Genomic DNA, 16,247 nt, shown 5'->3' with positions numbered 1-16,247 from the left:
CAGCACTGACTTCATTATCTGTCTGCTGCTAGAGATTTTATTTAAAGAATAACACACAAGGAAGAAAGGATTTAACCTGACCTCCCTGAACTGCTGGGGGATGAATACTACACGGAGCTGGCAGTGAAAAGCTCGTTTCCTTTCTCAGACTAACCTAAACACTATGCAAAATTCCCCTCTATCCCAGCCTCCAGTTTTAAATTGGGCTATCAAAGGCTTTTCTTTTTTAGGGGCCTGGGTTGATGCAATCAGTGTATCATCAATGAATGAGGATTGATATCATGAACCATCACAAAGCATAGCTGTGGGTACAGTGACTCTCAGAGGCAGAACAATACAGAAAAATTGCGTAAACTAAAACCAGTGTTCTTCTAGCCAGCTGTATCAAGATGAGAATAAAAAGCAGTAGGGTCCATATTTTTTTCCCCACTGCACCAGTACAGCATTCAACCTGAGACTTTGGGGTGTTACATATTACAGATTAAGTAGGATAATAAATGAAAAGGTTAGTGGGAAGCATGGCAGGGTATCATCAAGTAAAGAGTAAAAATATCACGGACGGAAAGAGAAATGAATTGCAGAGCAAGATACAGTCAGGACCTTTTAACAGGCACAAGCATGGGATCCCGTCCAGTGGAAGGAGGTCTGTCCTAGACTGCATACAGAATTTCTTCTCTGGAAGGTCCAGAGGTGCTGACGCAGCTGTGTCTGGGATGATCCCCCCAGTTTGCATGGCAGCTCTGTATTTTGTGCACCACAGGCTCCTGCAGAGTCGTTCACCTCTCCAAGAGTGATTAACATATAATCCCAACATTTTATTTTGGGAAATAGGCCATCTCTTCCCTTCCTGAGACCACACACAGTAGCCTATTTTCAAAAAGCCACATTTACACATTTATGCAATACAAGCAGGACACGAAGAGAGCAAACCAGGCCAAATTAAGGAAGGGAAACCTAACCTTACCACCCTCTTTATTAAAAACCTTCTCTTTTCAAAATGTAAAACAACTGAATTCAATTACCCTAGAAAATTTCTACTAACTGTTGCCTGAGTTCTAATTCCCCGATATCACAGAAAATGAAGCTATGCCCAGCAGTTCTCCGATAACTAAATTTGCTGCCGAAAACCTCCTGCCCCATTCTAAATGCCAGCATCCTCACAGTCTCCAACCACACTTGCTGACAATGCTGCATATTTTCATCATTCATACCCATCTTTCTGCATTTGCTGGACCAAGAGGTCTGCATGTGATGGTAAAATTGGTTAAAGCAAGCCTTGTTTCTCTTCCTCTCGTCCACATCTGAACAAGGAACACGAGAGTCCCGCCTTCAGCCCTCATATTGCTGCAACGTTATCAGTCCCAGTGAGCACAAGGTACTCCTAAACGCCTATATTCCAGAGGTCAACATGAAAAAAGGTCATCGCATGCCTGGCTTACCTGATCCTCGGAGAGTTGTGATATGTGATTCACTGCAGCGTAAGACTCTATCTTCGGGTTGAAGTGATTGATGATGGCTCTGAAACAAAGAAGGGAAATTTTCAGAGGTCTCAGGGATAGCTTAGGAACGCAGCAGAAATTCCCCACCAGCCTGAGTCAGTGCACATGGAGCCACAGTCCTGCAAGAAGTAGTTCCTCCCTCACCGCACTGTATTGCACGCTCTGCCAAAGGCACGCTCCCTGCTGAGAGGCCAATGCAGATTCAGTCACAAGCTCATTGGAAATTGTGAGCACAGGCACTGCCCTACGCATGGGTGCATTTGTCCCAGCAGATACGGGGCTCTGCCAGAGGGAATCGCTGCCTTGCTGGGAGCAGGCTGCAAGTTGCTCAGTGTTCCAGCAGAGACACAGCAATCCCGGCCATCGCTGCCCCATTCTTGCTCAAGAACTCTATCTCCTCATCCCTTCCAAAATTGGTGTCACCTGACATTTTGCTCTATGGAACTTTGTTGCCTGATGTGTTGAAGCTGATGGTTTATTGCTTTGGATCTCCACTGTGTTTAAAACATTGTAGTTAGCTCTTACTTGTAGTCATCCATCACTGCAGCCACTACTTTGACTTCTTCCTATAATGACTTTAGTCCTCAGCCCCAATCTAGATCGTTAGAGATAAGTTATGCCAGTGTCCCAAACATGGCAGCAGAAACACTGATCACTCCTACTTCTCTGCCTCATTGCCTGCACCAACATACTCCCCTTCCCTTCTAGGTGGATCTAGAAGCAGGTGTGAGAAATCTAAAATTGAAAGTAAAATAATAATTGGGAGGGAGAGGGGAAATCAAACTGCAGCTGGAATATTTCCTCAGCCTCTCCTCTGCTTGTCAGGTGCAGCTGAGAAGACAAATGGCAAGCCAGTAAAGTCTCCCCAGGCTAGGGTTTGCAACTGGTCTAGTTGGGATATTACTCATGAGACGCACTGCCGAGGTAAACGCTCATGATGGGAACAGCCTATGTCAAGTGCTCAGCACAGATGTGCGCTGATGGTGCCTGGAGAACACTTGCTTGGCCAAATTACACCGCAGCAGCAGTCAGGGCTTTCACTCTCATATTCATCAGCGTGCAAATTCATTCCAGCTCCCTCTGCTACACTCTAATGGGTTCCCTCCTCCCCCCACCTCCCCCTGCAGAAGGGTTTTCGGTTACTTTCTCCAGACCTCATCACAGTTAAGAGCTTGTGCCCGAGTCCAGGAATAAGAGATATTCAGCGGTGCCAATCAGAGCTGGTGGAAAGAAAACCTGCCTGGAAGCATTCTTTTTTCTTTAAATACATAGATAAAGAAAAACGGTGTGGAGGGGGTGGGGAGTGGGAGAAGAGTTAAAAAAAAAAAGAAAAAAGAAAAAAACAAACACAAACCCAAACAATCTGCAACATTCCCAGCCACACACTTCATCAACACACCAAATGCGGTCCACGCGCAGGGGCAGTCACTCCAGCGGCTGCTCCCACAGCATCAGTACGTACTTGGCACAGGGGAGATTGTGCAGTCTCGCCAGCCTTGACAGTTACATCAGTAAAGTGAATTCAGCAGGGCCCCTGCCAGGCTTCCCGTACCCTTCCTCCCTCCGGAGGAGGGCAAGCAGGCAGGCAGAGACATGCCCAGACTCTTCCCATTTCAATTCAACCAGAGAAGCAGCTCCTGTGAGTCACAATCACACTCTCCATTACCCAGCCTCTCGAACACTGTGGCTTTCAAGTTGCATGTTTCATGCCTGGCTGGAGTCATATTTACACTCCTTCAGGACACCCTACGAGCTATTGAAAGAAGAGGGAACACAGACTTACAACAACTTAACTTCTGGCTTGACAGAAGGTTTGGCAGCTCAGAGGGGTTCAGTGCACTCACACGGTTCCAACATTTACCAGGGAACAGATTTAGCATTCATTTGTATCCACTGCTGTGAAGCACTTCAACATGGGCCGCCTGCTCACAAGTCCCTGCTTGGATCTGAGCTACTGGAGCGGCACCTGCAATCACAGCTGGGATTCACCCAGGGAAAGCAAAACCAGCAACCAGCTGCCACTGCAGTAAGAATCAACAGACATTAAGGAAGAGAAATAATTCAAGTCTCCTTCCTCATTTCCCTAAAGGCGAATGGACAACTCCTCAGTGACTAGAGGAGGAAGTTCAGCTGTTTAATTTGTTTTAAGAGAGCTCTTTCACTATGAAGAATTTCTTCCCAACCTGATTTTCTGCAGAGCTGTTTTCCTGAACCTGCAAGCAGCCTGGGGCAGAGGAGCATGAAGAACTTGGATTCAATCCTGGGTCTATGTAGCCAGGTTCTTACTGCCCAGCGTATGCTACCAAGGCCAGGCTCTGCACATGGTACAGCTCTTCCTCAGGCATTTGCTACGAGAAATTCCATCGCTACCCAGCCCAAGCTGTTGTGCAACAGCAGTGCCTTTCTGCATCAACTATTCGGATATGTCTCCGCTATTCCTCCATCTCTCAAAATCCATCTTGTCCCTGGGGCATACTTTTAGGTAACTGGCCTCCTGGGCTACTGAGTAACAGCTGGAATTTCACTTTGCAAAGCTGCCACTCCACAGGCATTTGATCCTGGAGACAACAGGGGACTGGAGCTTTTAAGCACAGTCTTCCCCTTATGGACAATAGAACAGCAGCTTTGCCATCATTAGTTCACACACCAGCATGTAACAGCTGAGCCTTGGCAATGTTTTATTTTTACACTGCAATTGCCTTGATTATTGGGATATCAGCCAGTACTTTGGGGAGGGGGAAGGGAGCGGTTAAAGCACTTGGAAAAGATTTGTGATGTGCTGTGCTCTACAGAGATCTTCATATTGATCATGTAGAAAAAAAAAAAAAAAGAAAAGAAAACCCTTGTGTTTGGTATTCATGAAGCGCTAGCATCTTCAACCCATTTGTAAAGCAAGGAAATAGTGAAGTGTCAACTGAAAGACAAAACACTGCAGTTCCCCAACTAGCCTTCGATAGTGTGTACACTTACATATTTCCACACCGTAAGTCTCTCAGTGGGGCTGGCTGCCATTTGTCATATAAATTTCAGAGTGCTTTTGGGACACAATTCTCTAGGGACTAGATAGGTGTCTGGGGAGATGTCACTTCAGCAACACTGCCTCCTCCAACAGATCCCACAGTTCAGCAGTCAACTAGCAAGAGAGAAGACTGTCACTGCACAAGGGAAGGATGCTGAACAGGCAGAAGGTGAAACAATGGTTCAGGAAGAAAAAAACTGGCTCCCAGCAGCTTGTCTCAACATTGATGCTTAGTGCTACAAGGCAGACCACAAGCGACCTCCACATCCTTTATTCCTCGATCTCCCAGTGAGAATCATTTACACACTAGTTATGTCAGTGCTCTCAGAAAAAACTCGCATTCTCCCATCACTTCTTCATGCAACTCTTCAGAGAGCAAGCTACCTAGACACCATGATGCCAGAAGCCATACAAAGACACATATGAACTCGTATTTTCTTCAGCATGAACAACCTAGAACACTTGCATTTATTTATTTATGCATTTATTGCATATTTATTGCATTTATTTATTTATTTGGGAAGGAGGGAATGATTGCAGGAAAAATATAAAGTGTTGCACCCTGATTTAGGTACCTAAGTGCCAATGAATAATTTATTTGTACTACCTGTATTAATCACGTTATTAGACAGCAAAAGTGGGTCCCACTGTAACAAGTATTGTACAAAGACAGAGTGGTGGGAAGCCTCTGTCCCAGAAAGCTAAAAATCTCAAATGCAAGAGAACAGGGAAAGCTCAGAATCTGAAAAAAGTGTGTGGCAACAGTAACAGTGCTGTTACTGAGTGTCATAAAAGACTTCAGTTAGAGATAAAGCAAGGATAGAAAAACACAGGAAAAGAATACTGAAGGAAGCACAGAAATGGGGAAAAGGAGACAGAAGGGCAGACAGGATCAAGAAAAACAGAGGTGAAAAGACTGTAGGACAGAGATGATCAGTGTAGCAGCAACTGATGACAGGGCACTCTTGTCCTCTGCAAACAGGAAAGATCTGACTGGTGGAAAGTTTCTACTTTGGCTGTTCTTGAGGCTGCGACAATTGGCCAGTCCTGAAGTGGCTGTTACTAGTCCTTTCTCCCTCGAAAACACATGGGCTGGAAGGTGAGAAGCAGTGGAATCACCATGTGGACCCTATATTTTTTTTTTTCCCCAAATGGGGACATCTCCCACTGCCACTTTCACTTTGAGCTATGATGACAGAAGGTATACCTCCAGGTGAGTTGCAATCTCCCCCTCACCCTCTTCAACTGCAACAGGGCTTGCTTCCGCAGTGGCTGCAGTAGCTCGTGGCTGCAGTAGCTCCCCAGCCAGTGAGTAACAGTTAAAAAACTGTTTCTATAAAGCCTTTAAACACTGCCTAGGGTTACTCCTTGATAAACAGAAACAACCAGTGTTGCCCTTCAGAGAAGCTCAGGGTGAAACAACTTCTGAAGATGCAGAGTCTGCTGACAAGAGAGCACTCCTGCAAAAACTGATATGGTATGTACAGAAAGAAAAGATTTAATTGGTTCCTCAATTTAATTTGCCACTAGTTGTAACATCACATGTGAGAAGTTAAAAGCACCAGCAACACTAAGCTACTGGTCCCTTAATTCCTAGCATCTTCCAGTCCATATGCACCCACTGTGGCAAGGAACACCACCCTGCCTCCCTTAACCTCACAACAAGCTGGTCTGGGTCCAATGTGCAGGGAAAGCAAAATCACTATGCTCAGGCAGGCAGCACTTCTTCAGCACGTTTTCTCTGACCTCCAAACTCTCCCCATCAAGTTATTGCGGATGAGCTGTCTAATACCCACTCCCGCTTGACAGCAGCTACATTTCCAGAGTCCCATAAGACAACACTGTCCTCTTGTCCTGAACAATGAAATTAAGCACTCTGAAGGTGCTGAAAGTAGGCTAAGGGAAGAACAGAAAGGTTGCAAAGCTTATTGTAGAGATAGGAGTGCTGAGCCATCATTCACTGCATGAACCTGGTCTTTGCACCTACTTTACAGGTCCAGAAGGCAGTGCCTGGCATAAAACATTCTTGTGGATACTCAACCATTTCTTGTACAATGAAAGCAGCACTGGAAGCTCACTTCTTCCTACATCCTGTTACAGTGGAACAGAGAAGCAGCAACACTTGACTGGTATTTACCCCTTCACAGGAAATCAAGGGTGACTTTATACCCACTACACACATTCGTCTTCTCAACTGAATGCTCATGCCAGCGCAGCGCACTGGGCAGCAGTGAGTGCGTCTCTGTCTTCACCGAGTAAAGCCGAATGCATGGCAAAGGCAGGCAGTTCACCTTCCCTCTGCAATAAAACCTGACAGTATCGGAGATGGATAAATACTCTGGCATGCAGTAAGCTTGTACTACCATGACGAGGGCTAGGAACAGGCAGAAGCAGGAAAGGGCATAGTTGTCTTTTATCAGGCTCCACTTTACAAAGCTGCTTTACTATCAAAGAGAGACCTGAGATACCGTGGTATTGTTCAGGAACAGGAAACAGTAAGTGACCGGTTACTCTCTGATTTGCTACAGTAGCTGCCTCTCCCTCTCACATGCCTTAGCTTCTCCCTTTATAAAACAGGAATAAGAACAATCACCTCCACAAAGTGTTTTAAACCAACACGGTGAAAAGAGCTCAGAGTGTTTTACTATGATTCTATGTTGGAAACTGCTCAAGCACAAGGCAGCAAGTAAACTGCACATAATACAGAGACCATAGTTAATACAAACCACCTATCCCCTTCCCCTGTTCATGCCATCGCAATCATGGTTGCTGGAGACCTGTGCAAAACTCCCAGCCACAAGCCAGCCTTCCTGCAGCAAGCTGTGTCTCAGCAAGCTGCTGCTTGGGGCAAGGATCCTGCTGGCATTGCTCTCTTACGCACTCCCAGCACTCAAGACAATAAAACCCCATCTGTTCAGTGCCTGCAACAATTAGATTGAGTTACTCCGTATGTACAGCCCCACCTGGCAGGAGGTGAGAGGGTTTAGATTATTTTAACACATATCCATGAGGCATTGCTACAAAGTACACATACCTGCCATACCTAAGCTGTGTGCATCAATTAAAAGCAAGCAAACCCCCTGGCATGGTGCACTAAATTGTTCCTTCTACTGTGGTTTAACTCCAGTCTGTTAAATTTCTCCTGCTCCTACACTTTAGTGAGTACTGACATTAGGATGAAAGTCCACAACTCACAGGGGGAGGCATCTTCCAGACACAATAATAAACTGCAGGGGAGAATCCAAAAAAAAAAGGATATTTTAGTCAAAAGCACTTGCTTTACAGCTCACTGAAAATATCCAAGTCAGCACTGCTGCAATTTCACAGAAGAAATAAACCTGCTACACCTGTTCAATTCTGCCATACTGAAACCTACTGATTGTGACGACAGGCTCCATGGTGGAGGGAGATACATGGTCTATTTATTTAATAAGGAGGGGACAAAAGAGCACATACGTGCCAACTGAGCTTCTCGCAATTCCCGGCGGTTTTACCAAGCCCCATTCTGCAAGGGCGGAAGCAGAGGATGTACTTTCTGACCCACCATGCAGCTCTGCAGTGCATCTTTCCACTTCACTGTTTGCTGGATACTAACCTGGTATCACCATGGCTTGCAGGATATGCCGATTTTCTCTTCTTACAGTTCATGTCCGTACATTTAAGCCAAGCAAACCAAATACCTCCCACCCTCACACCTAAACGACTTCTATTTGTCTTCTTAACTAAGGAAGTCCTCATGGGTGAGCGAGCAGTTAACTCTTTTGGGACAGTTGCACAACCTCACTGGGGAGTACAACTCAAGGAATTTATCTACTCACATATTTTCAACGTCGCCAGAGCATCACTGGAATCATTCTTGCGAGACTCCCAGACACACTCACAGCTCAGGCATAGTCAAGATGCACTTCTGTGCCCTTTTCTGAACAAGTAAGCATCAAAATTCTTAAGTATACATAACCAGTGGCACTGCTAGTTTAACTGATATGAATGACAAAGTAAAAGATATTGTCTATGTGTTGGGAGTGAAAATACCTATCGATACTACGCTGATCTGTGTTCCCACTCTTCTGCTGATCTGTTCTTCTACCACAAAGCTATGACTTGATAAGGAATAAATTTCTCGTCTCGATCATGTAATTTATAAGAGAGATCAAATGACATATTTTATGGCACATTTCATTGCTCTGAAACACCCGACTACTAGCAGTGAGGGTATGGTGAGAGTTTACTTTTACCAAAGTAAAAGCATTAACAGGCCAACGCTCCATTAGACCTCCACTCTAGTGAGCAGCAGTGAACTAATGCCTGCTCACCGCCAACTACAAATTGGTGCAGTTTGACAGAATACGGAAACATCACAAATATAAAGCCTGCCCTCTGGGCTTGGGCTGCTGGGCACTAAAACCTGCAACTCAGTCTAGCATGTTCAAGATGTGAGAGCTGACCATGCCAGGAGGGATTGCTACACCAGCATATGGGATGTTTAGGCACAATGTCTATGCTTCCACAGTTGTGTTACCAAATTTTGATATTTCAGCCAACTTCTAAAATGAGAAGCCCTCCTTAGAAGGTTTCTTAATATATGCTTTTAGAAGGTGCCTACTGCCCTAGGTTCCTGGTCCTCCCTCAATATCTGCACAGATCCATAATAAATAATATTAATATAGAAGTATCTTTTTCAAAGTCTAAACAACCTTTTCTGCAGCACATGTTCCCCAGTCCTCTTATCTCATATATACTCATTTGTCCAGACAAAGTTCTTCAGGTGTGCCAAACAAGCAGAAAATATAGTCCATGGACAAACAGGCTGTGGTTCTTCCAGTACCTAAGCACCCTTTGATGCAAACAGCACAATACTCTCTAATAGCAAGGTGTTGTAGAGCAATGAAATGCATCATAGAAATACTGCCTCAACACCAAGTACAGCCCTTCAGCTACAACTACCTTTAACTCCCTCATATACAAGGCAACCTGCTCTCCAAAACAAATAACAAGGTATTAAGAAACAGCTAATCCAGAAGGAGGGGGGTAAGGGAAGGGAAACCAACACAAAACGGGGTGGGGGGGAGATGATCATTTGACAGTGGTTTACCAGACAGGTTTGCAGAGCCAGCCTCTCTGTTTAAGACCTGAAGGAAAGAACTTTTGGCAAATATTTATTCTCTGCAACCACTATAAGTGGGTCAGCATCCACCATTGCTTCATAACTCACATAACAGACTGCCATTCCAAGCCTCCTGAGACACAGGACATTGCAAAACCTCAAACATGATAAAAAATTTGATGAACTTTTTTATATTACATGAAATATTTTAAATTACTTTTATCCCCATTAGTATCTTAATTAGTACTTTATCATAGGATGTTTAAGGAAAGCAGAAAGTCTATCTTATTGGATGCTGCATTTAGCGCAGAATGCCATCAGGACTGCACACATCAAGCAGTGTGAACATACCAAGTAAAGAGTGAAATTTAAAAAGTTTATAAACCATCCCACTGGGACCTTTTAAAGCTCTCTGAGAAAAGCAATGAGTATGGCTGCTAGTCTAATTAACTTAGTAAACACTTGCCATCAACCCCTATCTAGAGTGTGCGGAAATTACTCTTATTACCCCATTTTGTCAGACACGAGCCGGCAGGTATCGCATGTGTCCCTGAACACCCTGTTTGCAGACTGTGGCAGCAAGGCAGAAACCTCACTCTCCAGGTAACATAACACAACCTTATTCTACCGACTCACAGTAAAAACTGTGCCTGTGACAAGAGTCCCGGAGGGAAAGGAAGGCACTGAAGCATCAGCATTTGTCTGGATTGAGCGAATAAAGGGTTAGAACAATACAATCTAGTCCTGATGTAGCTGGATATCAAATCACATTAACAGACAGGGGGAAGGAACATTGTCTAAGCCAGAATCAACTACAATCAAACCTACTTTGCAAAGGAAATGAAGTTGAGTCCCACAATGATATTTAATTAACTTATTTACACCCAGTGTCAGCTATGGCTGTACCTGCACAGCCATGTAAGTCTAAATGGAGTTCGCAGTCTTAACCTTTCAGATGCTATCAGCTAGCATTCAGACCAAAACCTGTTATTTACAGTCCAATCCCCTGAAAATACACGATGCTGCAAACCTCACACTATTTTCTCATCAGACAGGTGCAAATGAGAATCACATTTGCTGAGAAATGGCCTGATGGAAGCGACTAAAGCAATGCCTTGCCTTCCAAAATCCAGGACCAAGATTAAACCATAGACTCTGATGACACCCATCCCACCCACCCTCCCCACCCTGAGGGGGTGTCCTCAATAAAGATGTCATCACACATCATTTGGGACAAGGTGAAGTTGGTTTTCAGTGCCAAGGAAAGCTGTAGAGCCAAACACCATTACAGCTGAATGAATGGTACTCTTGTTATGATATTTATTTCATGCCTGAAAGGCTGGAGGATCTGCAGTTGATTAACATTCTGTTTTCCTGAGACAGGGTGTCTGGTTTATGGACCAGTGGAGAGCTTCATCTCGTCATAGATATCTAACTCCTTTGCTGTAAGTATTTCATGTGTACCTATCTTCTTTCCTATTTAATTCCCTTAACCAGACCTGCCTCCCTGAAAGCTAAGCTCCCTCCACCCCAATATCTGCAGATTTCACAAATCTACTTCTCAATATCTAAGGGGTGATGATCAGATGCAAGTGATTTATTGCAGCTGAAGAAGTTATCAGCTGAGTTACTGACAACCCGCGGGTATTAAATCCATTGTGACTGCAGAGTAAAACGCCATACCTTAAGCTAGCCTGTGCACGTACACTCATAGTTCATCACACAAAAGGAGAACTGGGGGTCAACTCATTACAGCCCAACTTACAAGTGGCAACTTTTTAAATCACCTGCCTACACCAAGGGTTTTCAGAATCACTTCAACGGTGTTGAGGTTTTTTGGTTTTTAATTTTATTTTGCACATCCTTATCCTGCACCAAATTTCAGTCAGATCTTGACAAAAACCAGTCAGCTGAATTGGCCGTTGAAGGACAAATCCAGCATGCTTTGGGAGCAGACTTTCCCGTGTCACAGAGGAAAATTATTTTCTTTTCAAATACCCATACTCCCCTCTCACCCACCATCATACCTGACGTATACCACCATACACCTGCGCTCACCTCTCCCTCAAAGCTTTGGTTTTGTAATTTATACCTACATTTATTTTTCTGCTCTGTTCTTTGTATGGGTGCTACTGAAAACAAGGCCAGTGAAATGCATTTTCTATTTCAAAAGTGAAGTACGGTTCTCCAATCTAAAAAACAGTGGAGCACCAAACATTTCAAAGTTAATTGCTGATGTTTTCCTACCAAGCAAGTCAAAGAAAAAGCCCAACTCCTACAGTGTTCTGTTACTGATATGTCTTTTATGCTTTAAAAGTTTTAAAGTGTTTTTCAAGGTTCTTAAGAAAACATAAGGCAAAAAAAAAGCCACATTTTTTTTAATCACTAACATGTGATATAAAACAGGTGATACAGAGGGTCTGCAAGCAGTAAGGAGGCCTGGACCTTTCTCTATGAAAAGGGAGCTAAAGGTTTGCCTCTGCTTTTTCCTTATAAAAGCTAATACACAACTACATACTGGAGAGGTATATTGATTTTAACAAGGCAGTAACTTTGGATAGTTCAAGCTAGTTTTTTTGCAAAGCTCAAGCTGCACCACCAATTAAACCTTCTAGACCTTGGGCCAACCTTCACATTATGCAACCCAGACTGTGTTTTATCACCTCCCTTCCTTTTCTTTTTTAAACACAAAGCATCCATGTATTCAGTTGTCGCAGACAACATTTGTAGACATTCAGCAGATGGGGAAGACCATACAACTTCCCCAGTTCAGCAACCAAAACTGGGGCCACATTAAAAAGTGTTACCCATAATCAAATGAAAATGCAGGAAAAAACAAGAAAACCTGATGTAAAGAGCCAGATGTTCTCTTCCTATCTGCAAAATAACTAATACCAAAAAGGAAGTCACCACACTTGGTTGCATTAATTCCTATAAACCCTATGTGATTCAGAATTGCTCTAGCAAACACTAAAACATTCTAAGCATTAAAAGACTGTTGAAATCTTGAATACCCATTTTACTATTACGCTTGCATTGGCAAAAATGCAGTGCTGACTACTTGTGTTAAGATACTTGATTTTTCCTCAGTTCCTTTTAGCTCTTCCATTCAAGGACTGATGGCAACTCTTCTTTCCTGGTCCACTCACTGCAGCAGGCTGATTCCTATTCCTGCCTCGCCTCACCTCACCACTCTTCTGTCTGCACACAAGGGGCCAGGATCTTTTCCCTGGTGTTGCTTGTGAACTGGTGTTAACAATATCATCTCAGCACTGGAAATGTTTGAGATAACAGTGCTGCCATACACGATGAAGGGAAAGCTGCTCAATTTCAGCATTTTGGGAAACACCGAGGAACAGGCATACCTTACAAAAAAGGCATTCAGCACATGTACAGGTCACTATTACAAAGCTTTAAACTGCCAATAATTACTGCATGTTTCTGTGGGTGATACTGCAGATTCCCCCACATTTAAAGAGGAAAAAAAATTTGCATGGCTTCTATTACCTTGGCTAGCATTCATTCTGAGCATATGCATAATTATTTACTATTGATAGGCACACACATAGAAATGTCTGACAATTTAACCCAGATCAAACACTGCTGTAGCCTAACTGATACAGCAGTTATTGCTAGGTAAAATGCTGTAAAAATCTTGCTCCAAAAATACTCGTCAAACTTGCAGCAGAAAAACCTGTTAGTGCAACATAAAGCAATCAGGCTGCTTACTGTTCACCTACCAAACCCCATTTTCCCTTCACCCACACTGCACTTGCTTAAGTCATCATTTTCCTGACTATATTTAAAAAGCATTCTTCACCACCAGCTCTCCAGTGCTGTGTAAGTTAGCTTGCATGGCAAAATTTCCTTGTCTGTTGCAAGACTCCTAAAGGAATTAAACCATGCAAGTCATTAGAGAACTTTGATTATTGTTTTAAAGAACAGGTCAGATGATTACAGATCCCATTCAGTATCAAAGGGATTAATTGCTGCTTTAACAGCCAACACGTGTTAGCTGAGCAACACAGCAAAACTGGTATGGGCAGTGGCATTTGATGCTAATGAGCAACGACACTTATCAGTTTAAGAGAGCCAAGGCTTGGCAACATGCTTACTGTACAAAAAAGAGAAAACTGCATAAATCTCTCCCCGGAAAAAAAACCACAAAAAGCAAAAAAGCAAAAAAAAGAAACCTGAATGTTATCTAAAGGGCAGAACTATATCTGGCTTCACAGAGAAGCCACATTGTGATACTCAAGACAGACGATCAAAATTAGAACCAAGTTGAATATCCCTTTCTTATAAAGGATTTCAAATTTAGAAGTCTGGCTTTGTTTCAAATTCCAAATGAAACTGTATGATCTTTAACTTCTCCCTTAAAATTTCATATTTATCCTTAATTTTAATTGATCAAGACCTTTGGACAAAATTCAAGATTTCAGTTCAACTTTGACATACAAGATTTGGGAGAAAAATTGTGACAAATCAAACATCCATGTTGAAAGCATCCAACTATTAAAAAAATTGAGGTGAGGATATTTCAAAATAGAATTGTCAAATACTGAAAACTGTTTTGATTTCAGCCTTCCACTGGAAATTGGTTACATCCAGGTTCTTTCCAAGCTATCTCTAAAATAAACCCACTGGCTTGAGCACAGAGTATTTCATTGCACAGTGCATGTATACACACAGCAGACCCACTAGGCACTCAGAACTAAGTGTTTGCCTCCCCTTTCTAGCAGGGATCCTCTTGCCACGGAGCAGGAAACTCAGCTCAAGATTTAGGGATCTCTAAGTCTCCAGATGCTGCATCTCTGCATTCGGAGGAGATGTACAACTGCTCTATACAAAAAAGGCACTGCAAGATAAATATGGCCATCAGCCCCTGGCAGGAGGCCAGAGGAGCTAACAGCAGGACCAAGTTTGGGGCTTATTATCCTAGGCTGGCATGCCTGTTCGTTGCTCAGCCTGTTCACCATTCTGCCTTAATGGGAGCAAATATACTTTCCCTGACCTTTACTTCCCACAATTCTCAAGAAAGCCTGAAAAATTGATATTCAGGCAGCTTCTAAGGCTTCACTCTGCATAGCGATGAACAGGGAGAGCCAGCAGAGAAACAAAGACCCTCTCCCTCCACACAAGTGGCACAGGAGAGCAGGAGTAAACAGAGTGCTTAACCTCCTGAATAGCAATGGCAAACCTGAGTGTCAACAAACCTTAATGACTGACTGCCCCAAAACACCTCTCCCATTATTCAACAGGCAGAATTAAGAGGTAGTATGAAAAGAGCAAAGACAGACCTGTAGCCCCTATAGATTCTCTGCAGTTACATGTTGGGGCAGCTAATGAAAGCTCCAAAACAGGCTTACTGGGTTGTTTTAGACCCTCCCTCAAACCAGCTCTTCATAACCCAGTAATAGAGCCGCATCAAGTACTGACTGCCTTTCCTGTTTCCTTAAATGGTTTTTAACATATCATCAATCATACCATCACTTTTTAAACATTTCGGGGAAACTGCAGTCAGACAGTTAGCTGCTAACTGTCACGTTCTCCTCCAGCTCTAGCAGTAGTTAGGATTCACCACAGCCCACTTGACTGGGGCAGAGTTTGGCACAGTTTACCTTCTCCTGATGGTCGGCATCATTAAGATTAAGTTCCTGCCCTACCTTTACACATAAAGTGTTGCTATAGGAAGTGCCAGTTGTGTTCAAATTGCAGAGTGCCTGCATGCATGGAGATGGAGGCCTCTCAGGAGTGCCAGACCCTGAAGCTGATAAGCAGGACATCTTGTGTCAATGGGTGTCTTGACATTCTGACCTGAAGACTCAAGCATCCTCAAGATCACGGTGTTTAAGAACACCAACACTACAATAACACTTACTCTATATGTATGCACTTCTGAAAAAAAAAAAAAAGAGAGAGAGACTTTGCTGAAATAAACAGCATATTTAACCCTTCTCTGGGTTTAAGGCCAATTCCCAGCATGATTTACTGATCCTGTCCATTAATTCCAGGACTAAACATGGAAGGCTGAGCAAAACTCATTCAGTAAAAACTTATTTTTTAAGTAAGAAATAGACTTAAAAAATAGACTCTCTGAAATCTTTGAAGCACTCTAGCTTTCTTTTGCTATTACAACTTAGTATAAAACTTTTGCCATTCTGAAACACAACGGGCAAAAATCCCTGCTCCCATATGAAAACTGAAATATGTATAGCTGAAAATATAAATTACAAACGTGGTATTTTTACCAGGAGGTTAAGCTAGTGAGTGATTTCTCCACACTTCCTTGCAGCACAACTCCTCCATCCTGGCCCATACTCACTGAGCATAGCCATCATGGTGACTGCAAACTGCAGAAAAATGAAAAGCTTGCAGCCTACTGACATCTTCTTGAATCTCGCCTCTGTCCTGTGGTCTTAAGAGGAACAACTCCTCAAAGTAAGCCTGAGGACAGCCCTTCTGTTTAATTGCTGCATGGATAAATTTCAGTTAGGTCTCAGGCTGATGTACAGGAGGAGAATTCTCTCAATGCAAAAATACAAGCCTGAAGCACAGGAATCCAGAGTGAATTTGTTAACTTTTAAATGCAAAATGAGATCTTTGATCCAGTCTTTAACTGATT

General features: G+C 43.3%; 1 protein-coding gene across 1 annotated transcript in view; it reads right to left on the bottom strand.

Moving 5' to 3' along the window:
* The window catches only part of LOC104075679 (UPF0668 protein C10orf76 homolog), a gene marked incomplete at its 5' end in the record, with an annotated part of 86,477 nt that overhangs the window by 32,006 nt on the left and 38,224 nt on the right, over window positions 1-16,247 (bottom strand). The window contains one exon of the mRNA XM_009576260.1: window positions 1,440-1,518. Coding sequence (XP_009574555.1) covers window positions 1,440-1,518 — 79 coding nt within the window. The remainder of the gene's footprint in view (window positions 1-1,439; window positions 1,519-16,247) is intronic.

Source organism: Fulmarus glacialis, unplaced genomic scaffold (genome assembly GCF_000690835.1).
Source record: "Fulmarus glacialis isolate BGI_N327 unplaced genomic scaffold, ASM69083v1 scaffold24144, whole genome shotgun sequence".
In the NCBI taxonomy this organism is placed as follows: Eukaryota; Metazoa; Chordata; class Aves; order Procellariiformes; family Procellariidae; genus Fulmarus; species Fulmarus glacialis.
Note: the sequence above shows the minus strand (reverse complement) of the source record. Positions and strands in the feature narration are given on the sequence as shown.